The sequence below is a fragment of the Nematolebias whitei genome, chromosome 1 (genome assembly GCF_014905685.2).
Source record: "Nematolebias whitei isolate Nwh7 chromosome 1, NemWhi1, whole genome shotgun sequence".
In the NCBI taxonomy this organism is placed as follows: Eukaryota; Metazoa; Chordata; class Actinopteri; order Cyprinodontiformes; family Rivulidae; genus Nematolebias; species Nematolebias whitei.
Window position 1 is genome coordinate 26,334,921 of NC_056498.1, and position 10,329 is coordinate 26,345,249.

General features: G+C 37.5%; 1 protein-coding gene across 1 annotated transcript in view; it reads right to left on the bottom strand.

The window, feature by feature from the left end:
* LOC119421943 (multiple PDZ domain protein) overlaps positions 1–10,329 on the bottom strand; it is a gene marked incomplete in the record, with an annotated part of 93,432 nt that overhangs the window by 37,904 nt on the left and 45,199 nt on the right. The window contains 5 exon segments of the mRNA XM_037689629.1: positions 3,619–3,729; positions 3,840–4,017; positions 4,143–4,223; positions 5,508–5,597; positions 8,217–8,258. Coding sequence (XP_037545557.1) covers positions 3,619–3,729; positions 3,840–4,017; positions 4,143–4,223; positions 5,508–5,597; positions 8,217–8,258 — 502 coding nt within the window.

The window sequence follows — 10,329 nt, forward strand, 5'->3', positions numbered from 1 at the left end:
AAACACAACCTCGAATACTAATTTAAACCCTGGAAGTCCCTTTACTTTATGTGTTTCTCAGGGGAACCACCTTATTTAATTGTTTATTTACTGATTACTTTCTTATTATTATTTTTTTTTACAATAAACAGTTAATCTTTTTAGAGCTAGATCAGCCTAAAATAAAAATAAAAAATTACTTTTTTTTTAACTTTTTTTAATTGTCATTAGGTTAACAGAAGTCCTTCAAATCAGTGTTGTTGTTTTTTTTAATCAACAAAATATTTATTTTATGGCATTTTTTAAGGTATTTCCCCCATTACTTTGCACATAAGGTCTTTATTTTTCTCTTTCTTTATTTTTAAAATTTTTTAATGTTAACAATGCCCTGCGATGGACTTGCAACCTGTCCAGGGTGTCCCCCGCCCCTCGCACAGTGATTGCTGGACATGGGCACCGGCGACCCCCGTGACCCAAAATGGAAGAAGCGGGTAAAAGATAACGGATGGATGTTAACAATTACAATCTGGAGTTTTGTGAAGATCAAATTGGCTGCACAGAAGTCTGTTGGAGTCAGTCTCCCCACCATCACAGACATCTACATCTCCAGATGCAGGAGGAGGGCCACCTGCATCATGAAGGACCCCACTCACCCAGCACACACACTTTTTGCCCTGCTCCCCTCAGGAAGGAGGTTAAGGAGCATTAAGTGTAGAACCACTAGACTGAGGAACAGCTTCTACCCTGAGGCTGTTAGACTCATGACATTTTGAATCAACATATTTTTCCTTTAAAATGTTACATTTACTCAGATTAAACTTTTGATTTGTCATCTATGTTATATTACGAATAAAATATTGACATTTGCCATCTCCACATCATTGCATTCAGTTTTTATTCACAATTTGTTTAGTGTCCCAACTTTTTTGGAATCCGGTTTGTATTTGGCCGATAACCGATACCAATATTTTTCCCCTTTCTTAGACCTATTTACACAGACTACATAGATTTCTCTGTTGTGGAATTAAAATACATTAATCTGCATGGTCTTTGTCAATTTGGCTTGCTACCCAATGCAGATGCCAAAAAGGGGACTGAAAATTATGTAACACCTCATAACACCCACATAACTTGGATTATGTTTAATGTCAAATTTATTCATGAAATTTACTCGCTCTAACACAATGACAACACTCGAACACTTATACTAAAACAGCGCCTTTTATATCGGTGAGTTATTTTGATGGATTGGCCGATGTCCGATATTTAATTTTATTGCTCATATTAGCCGATACCAATGCCATGCCGATAATATCGTCCCTACAAGTTAGCAAACCCTAGCATCCTTTGCAGAAATAAAACACACAAATTCACAACGGTTTGGACATGTGATCACATAAATGTTGAAAATCCATACATGAAACCTGAACAAAACATGTCAATTTAACACGCCTTCGTGTGTTTCCACACGTGAAGCTTGTGTTTGTTCTGTAAGGTTTGCAGAGTTAAGTGTCTATAAATAATGTAGAATGAGGATTTCATCGGCACTGAGCCTCAGCTCCAGTTGGATTAATGTATAATAGGAACCAGAACTGAACATCAGCTTCTTTCTCTTTTTCTTTTTCTCCTTGGAGAAATCTCAAATTCTGCTTCACATCTTTTAGTGCAAACATTATTATATGAAAGACAAAGACGGACCTAAAGAGGAGAGACTCGGCTAAAACAGAGCGAGGCACGGGTATAAAAACGAAAAAAAAAAAAAAACAGGAAAGATAATCCTACTGAGATTACAGGTGATGGATGGCTGATGCATTACAGATCAGAGAGACAAAACAGACAGAGACAGATTACCTGACGTGCGCGATGCGGCGTGCATGTGAACGTGGAGCAGCGCTTCTCCACAGCAGGCGATGGAGGCGGGCTGTAGAGGGACTCGGGCTGAGAAAGCCGAGTGGAGGAACAGACACGTGAGCCTGAAGCAACTCGTACTCTAATAAAGAGTACCGTTGGTTCCATAAACTGGGGTCATGACTGGGGTTCAGGACTGAGAGGGCAGGACTGGGGGGTCCTGAACTGACCTCCAGAGTTCAGCATGTTATATAGTGATAGGACGTGATTTTAGAACTTTGTAAATCAAAAAGGTGAATCAACAAAATCATTTTGTTTTTTTATTTTACTGTATGATTTTTGCAATCTAACTACTTCTGCATACTTTGTGCTATTTCAGCCTTTCACAAATCAAAACATTTATCTTATCGAGTGGACGGCGGTATGACTTTAGATTTCTGTAACTTTAATATTTTAAATATTTCAAAGTGGATAGAGATCTCTTTAATTCCTCTAAAAACATTGATTTCTTTGAAATCTGCTTTAACATATTTGTTCTATTTTTTATCTTCCTAAACTACTTCTATCTTCTAGCTAGCCTTTTGATGGCTTTATCTTTTACTTAGCTTTTTGCTACTTTGAGCTAAAAGATAAGTCTTTTTAAATGATTTGCTGTTTTAAGCTTCGACTGTAAACTTTTTGCTAATTTCAGCTTTTAGCTAGCCTTTAGCTACTTTAAGCTTCTCTCTAGCCTTTTGACATTTTTATCATTTAGTTACCTTTTAGTAAACTTTTTGCTACTTTTTTTTTTTAGCTAGCTTTTTGCTACTTTGAGCTAAAAACTAGTCTTTTTAAATTATTTGCTGTTTTAAGCTTCAATTTTAAACTTTTTGCTCATTTCAGCTTCTACTACTTTAAGCTTCTCGCTAGCCTTTTGATGTCTTTATCTTTTAGTAATCTTTTTGTTACTTAGTTAGCTTTTTGCTACTTTGAGCTAAAAGCTAGTCTTGTTAAATTATTTACTGTTTTAAGCTTTAATAGTAAACTTTTGGCCTATTTCAGCTTTTAGCTAGATTTTCGCCACTTTTGGCATTTAAGTAGCTATTTGCTTATGGCTTTTAGCTCATCTTCTGCTTATTTTAGCTTTAACAACTCAGTTTTATCTTTTTCAACTCAATGTTCATACTGCAGTTTTGCAAAAAAAAAAAAGTAACTTCTTTACTTCACAACAGTAATAAATTTACCCAGCTAAAGCATACCGAAACTTTTGCTAACAGCCTTTTTTTTAATTACCGGGCCAACTAGCAGCTGGAGTGCCACTTCCTGTTTACTCTGTGTCAGATTATGAGTTGCTTCACACTCAGTAAGAAAGAAAGTGTTGGAAAAAGCAAGATGATAGAATAACTCCAAATTAACAGCAAACAAAAAATGATTTAACAGACAGAGACGCTGAAGCTGAAGCAGACCAGCAGGAAACTACTTAGTCATGATTTAAAGGCCTGAGGGCACTTTCAAACTACACACCATGTTGTAGACATGGTCTCGATAAGAACCTCTCTAAAAAAGCTTAAATTGATAAGTTGGTTAATATGCTGAGCATGGTTTGTTGTTGTTCTCATAAAAGCTTTGAGAAAGACTTTCACCGCTCTAAGAGCCACGATACAACAGGAGCCGAACATTTTCTGTACGTTTTAGTGTTGAAAGTGCAATAAACGGCTAAAAACACAATAAACTTATATGTGAGGAGAAAAATGAAAGTAAGCAGTGACCTTTAAGTTAATGGTAGTTGTTTGGGCTCTGTTACAGACTTACCCTGGGTTTGTGGATAATACTCTGGACCAGGAAGGAAACTGGATTCCCTGCCCTTCGTATGGCTTCCACAGCCTCCTCGTGACTCGCGTCCCTCAGGTCGACACCGTCAACCTGAAACAGACACAACAAAGTAAAAACTCAAACATTTAGCTTTTTTTTGTTGTTGTTGTTACTTTGTGAAAAAACATGAAAAACGACTAACGTCTTTGATGTTCCTTTACCTCCACAATCCTGTCCCCAGTCTTCAGGGTCCCGTTCTGTCCCGCAGGACTGTCCTCCAGGATGTGTTTGATAAAAATGCCCCTCATCACTTCTCCGTTGCTCAGACGGCTGCCCATCCCCCGTCCTCCGACGATGCTGATCCCCAGAGATTTGCCCGGCTCTCTGAAAAGCTCCACTCTGAGGAACGCACCAATCTCATCTTTATCAGATTTTATTTTCTCCTTCTCCAAATGATCATTTCAAAGCTGCAGCGTCGGTGCTGTTAAAATAATTACATTAGAGGCTTTGATAGATCCACTCACTTTCTAGGCTGGTTCCAGTTGCTGTACGAGGCGCTCTCCTCTCCCTCTCCGTCTTCACGCTCAGGGAGGTTGGAAATATCTCTAAAAACGTTCATGGGGAAAGGAAATAAAGTTGGTTCAAGCTCACATAGTTTCACATTTTTATTAACTGTTATTAAAGCCTTGGTGACGTAGAAGAAATAGCTAGCTTGCAGTTTAAAACATTATTTTTCCACAAAAACGCACACACTGGTGGCAGCGTTAGCCACAATAAGGATATTTTTTATATTTATAAATTATTATCTTCAAATTCTCTACTGACATGGAGTTTATTGACGTGTCCTGACAGCAAGCTAGTTTTACTGGAGCGTTCTTCTTAGGGCTGCTCCCTTCCTCAGGGGTCGCCACGGCGAACTAACTCGCGCAAAGATTTCGACAACTGCCGGCACTGACATGGCGCTAAGCTAGCGGTGCGCAATACAGACACGCTAGCTAAACAGCTAGGTAGCGCTCCAATTCCCTTACGCTGAGCCGTCTCCCAACCCCCGCTCTCCCGCTCAAAAACTGTTGGTACAAACAGTGCACAACACAGATGTGTCTCGGTCTCCACCCCCCAACCCCCACCCCCAGGTCAACAAAAATCGCCAAAGAGATGAGCACCCTGCCAAGGCAAGTAATCACTGCATACCGCTATGCTAATCTACACTCCCCCATCAACAAATCAACCAAGCCCCCAGAGTCGAGTGCCCTTCCAAGACAAGTGAACTAGGGGAAACACTGCACAGACCACCGAGCTACGACAGCCCTTCTTGTGGCGCATATAAATATGTGTGTGTATAAAGGAGAACCTTTAAGCTTCACACTGATGGCAAACATTATATGAAGGGATTTCCCGGAGCTACGGCAGAAATGTTTAATTTTAAAATAAATGTAAAAGACTGGAATTAAAATTATTATTTAAAAAACTATACTCATAAGAAAACTTCAAATTAAAGGCAGATTATGAAGATATTAGATAGATAGATCTATTTTAGTTAGTAGGATTGTTAGATTGTATCTTTATCAAATCCAGCAAATCTTAATTATATAAAAAAAAATCAATATTTTCATTTATTTAAAAAAAATTTTTTTTTTTGCACCGCAGCTTAATTCGGACTTATTTTATCAGCATGGGTCACATTAATTGATAAGTTCCCAGACAGCTGTGTTGCTGATGTTAACACTTGCATAGTGGAGAGGATCTGCTTGAATCTGATTGGTCAGAAGCATCAAATAAAAATGATTGACAAATCACCCTGGCCTCTTTTCATTACTCATTCTGGACAGAAGCATGACATCATGAGTAGGAGTTAAAAACAATATTAAGTGTGTGTTACAAAGTCTTACTTTGAGGCTGACTCTGTGAAGACGTCGTCTTTAGTTTGCTCCACGCTGGCCTTGTACTCCTCCAGATACTCAGCTGGGACATAAGTAATGCTGAACCCACAAAGGTGAACATGAATGAATCAACACGTTCTTTTTATTTATTTCACTCTACAATCCTGATTGAGAAACTCATTTCCCCTACCCGAGTAGCAATTATGCCTTAATCTATTACAAACTCAGAGCAATTTACTAAAAATAGAGACAAAAAGAACTCATTTTTACTCTGAAGCTTGTTCGTCTAATTAAACTTTACGCACAACCTGAGCTCAAAAGCACGTGTAGTTTCCCTTCCAGCAAACGTATTCTCCTTCCAACGAGCTCAAGGTGAGATGTTGATGAATTATATTTAGGACCTTGATGTCTGACTGCTCCAAACAGGTGTTTACCATCGTGCACGTCGGAGCAAATCAAGCCTTCAGCCGTCTTCCGTGTGACAAACATGGGACGCATCTGACAGATCTGTTTAATCTATTATTAATGGAGAGAGAGCGGACCGCTAATTCGTTTTAAGGGACGGGTGATAAACTGTCATCCGCTCGCAAATCCATCTCGAGACAATTCAGAGTGAAGCTGGCTCTCGAGGGTGCATTAACACATCAGAGGGAAGCTGACGGATCTTCAACAGATGGCTTGATTTTTTAATTTTTTTTATACACGACAGCATGCAGAGCAGACAGAGGGAAACGCATCGCAGTGAAATATTAAAGGAGGTGAGTTTGTTCAATAAAAGCTCACGAGCAGTGAGGAAAGTAAAAACTACATATAGGAACAAAAGTAGCATGCTTTGAAGGAATGCATATCGCCCGCTGCCTTGCTTGTCCATCGTTGAGACGAAGCCTTCACGCTATCTGTTCTGTGCTCAGATTGTGTATAACTCTCAGCTACCACCACACCAAATGTTTGGTCAACATCTGTAACATTAACTAAGTTATAGCAATTTGTGTGTTTGACAAGTTCAGTTAGCTGTGGCAGCCATCTTTAATCGAGTTGACTCCAAAAGTTACAACAGTTCTAAATGCACATACCATGATTACCGGTACTTTCTGAACGTTTCACTGAAATCCATTGAGTGGTTCGTGAGATATTTTGCTAACAGACAGTTAAAAGCAAATATCAATGAGCAGCCCTTGGAGTGTGTGTTGGAGATACAACCACAGAAAATACAGTAGTCCCTCGATACGTCGCGGTTCGACTTTCGCAGACTCACTGTTTTTCAGTTTTTCGGCGTAAGCTTGTACACGACACACAATTGTCAACTTTAATATTGCTTAAGTGATAGGGACGGTACGGGATAAAAAGTTAACGGAGCAAACGGGAGCTGAAACCAACCAGTTGGACAAAAAACAAAAACAAAACAAAGCAAAAATACTTTGGCGAGGAGCCGCCATTTTGTAGTTTTCTTTCAATACGTCTACACTGTAATGGAAGTCAAAAGAACTACCGTATTTTTCAGACTATAAGACGCACTTAAAATCTTTTAATTTTCTCAAAAATCGACAGCCTTATTAATCCGAAGCACCTTACGTATGAATTCTGGTTGTGCTTACTGACCTTGTACCAATTTTATGTGGTTATTGTGAATGGGTTGAATAAAGTTTGACTTATCTGACTGTTTTGTTTCACTTAATGTGCCTTATAATCCGGTGTGCCTTATAATCCGAAAAGTACGGCACACAGCCCAGAAGCCAACAGTGCTTCCGGTCGCTGCTTTCTGACAAAATTCAAAGAACAGCAATGGAAGGAGCAAACACTAGCGGAGAAACCGATGTGGTTAAAAAAAGTTTTCCAACACAAAGTCAGAAGTAACAATCTATCTATTAAGATCACAGAACTGGCAGGAAAGTCACAAATAATCCTGAAACTGAACTCATCCTTCAAGTTGTAGTAGTATCTTCACTGGTGAGTACCCATACACAATTTTGTAGTACTGTACAGTACATATATGTATGTTGTTAAAATTATAAAGGTTTAAGAGTTTAGAACATTGTAAGAGTGCGGGAAAAGTTTATAAAGCCTTCAAATATTTCTAAATACTAAAATAAATATAGCGTCCCTACTTCACGGATTTTCACCTATCGCAGGGGTGTCTGGAACATAACCCCCACGATAATCGAGGGACTCCTGTATTAGCACAATATCTGCAAAGTTCACCAAGTTGTAGCTATTTTTGTGTTTTCTAAAGTGAGCTGGCTGTGGCGGCCATCTTGAACTGGGTCGACTCCAAAGGTTGTAGAAGTCAAGCCGATGATTACTGAACTTTCTGCAAGCCTCATTAAAATATGTCTCATAAAGTAATATACACACACAGGAAATTTACACGATTGTCTGCCATTTAGTGGCGGCGGGCGATAAAAGTTTAAAAAGTGTTAATGGTGTTAGTGACAAAAAAAAGAAAGAAAATCAAGTTGGAGTTTAGTGGTGTAAAAAGTGACAGCCAGTTAAGATTTATCCAGTCTGTTTGCCACATCAGACACTTTAATTTGGTTCATGATCATCATTGTTCCGACACTTTACTGATTTAACGTAATCCTCGTGGATAAACCTCTTACTGGACTGTGAATGAGTTTGGCAGCAAATGGAGGAAAAAAAAAATAGACAGGAACAAAGAGGAACCGAGGCGGCAGCTACATCCGGGAGCGCCGTCGGGAAGTGGAGGTTAGTCATACTCACACATAAAACGGGCACAGATCGTCCTCGGGTGCACAAGCAGATCTAGAATGTGGAGAGTTGGCTTTTATGCATCGAAGCTAACACGCTGCCAAAGTTTAGTTCAGCGAGCAGGATTTGTCAAATTACAGGACAGCATTAATGTAGTCCAGGTCATGAGTCAAGGCACAGAACATTAATTTGCTTATTATGTCATTAAAATCACCCAAAAGCACGTTCAGAAGCTTTTTATACCACACACCTTACAGAAAAGACAACAAACAAAGTGACTAGTTTTGGTACATCCAATCAATGTGTACTACTGTCAAGATTAATATATTTCTTCATACTTTTATCAACAAACAGTACCGTGCAAAAGTCATGACTGATCACTCATTTCTTTATATTTTGCTTCCAAGCAGCAACTTTCTTATCTCTTGCTTCCAGCACTACAGTGGGTATCTAGCTATTTGAAAGATAGGAAACAGTTTGTACAAATAAATTATGTAAAATCTGACCTCTGTAATATCGCAAGTGGAGTTCCTCAAGGTTCTGTACTCGAACCAAAGTTATTTATTTTATATGTGAATGACTTGGTAAATGTGTCAGGACTCCTTAAATGTGTCCTATTTGCAGATGAGTCCACATTTTTTTGTTTGGGTAAAGCTATAGAACAGATGTTGGCGTTGATGCAGACAGAATTTGTACAAATACAAACTTGGTTTAAACTTAATAAATTATCATTAAACTTAGATAAAACTAACTATATGCTATTCAGTAATAAAAGAGACCTGTCGATGTTCCATTTAAAGTTGAGGGTGTTGAGATTTGTAGAGTTAGTGAGGTGAAGTTTTTGGGTCTTATCATTGATGAAAAACTGACATGGAAACGTCACATAAATTATGTAAGAATAAAAATAGCTCAATCGATTGCAGCACTTTACAAAGTAAGGGAGTTATTGAATGATAAAGCTCTGTATATGTTGTATAATGCAATAATTTTTCTACACTTAATCTATTGTATTGATGTTTGGGCGAAAGCGTATAAAACGATTATAAATCCTATTTTTGTTTTACAGAAAAGAGCTGTAAGAATTATTACCAGGAAGCATCTCAGTCACCCATCAAGCACATTATTTTATCAACTGAAGTTATTGAAGTTCCATGATTTGGTAGATTATAGTATTTTATCAGTTATGTATAGGGCTCATAACAACACATTACCTTTAAATATCCAAATACATTTTGTTAAAAAAGAAAGTTGTTATAATCTTAAGGGGATAGAGATATTTGTGAAACCGAAATTTAGAACTAGTTTGAAGAGACGGTCTACTTCAATCCAAGGAATTAGATTATGGAATAATCTGGAGAGGGATGTTAAAAATGCCAGATCAATGTGTATGTTTAAGAGAATGATCAAAGTTGATTTGTTAAAAAAAAAAAAAATGAAACAGCTTAATGTGTATTTGTATGAATTGTTGCTCAAGAAGGAGTTAGTTATTTTGTTTTGTTAACTGAAGATTATTATTGTTTGAAAAAAAGGGACAGATATAATTAAGATTTTTTTTTCTTCTTTTTGCTGCCTTTCATTTTATTTGTGATTGTATTTCTTATTGTATATATAATTGTTTTGTTTAGCTTTAAAATTTGAATAAATTTTATAAATAAATAAATGAAGGTCTGTCAAAGTTTATTTATTTATTTATTACTACCGGTAATTTTCCTTTCGGTAACTGAGCATTTTTTTTTTGGGAGGGGGGGGGTTGTTACAATAAACAACTTAGCAAAGAATCTAGCTAATTGCTACAGTGCTAGCTAACTAGCATGTAAATCTATAAAAGTATACTAAATCTATATTAAAAAATACCAAATATAACAGAAGTTCCTTCCACGTAACATCAAGCCAGGTCCAAGTCATCTTCTAGCTGAACTGATGTGAGTTAAAAAAGAGACGACATGGGGTGTTGAAGTCAACCTGCTGCTGCTATGCTTCTTAGCCACAAAGGTATGAGTTGAATTGGTGAGAAGGTGTTGAGTGAAAAGCAAAGCTAATCATTTCTTTAGTTGTTTCTATATAAAAAAAAAAAAATATATTTAATTCAAAATATTATTATATATATTTTTTTAATATAGAAACA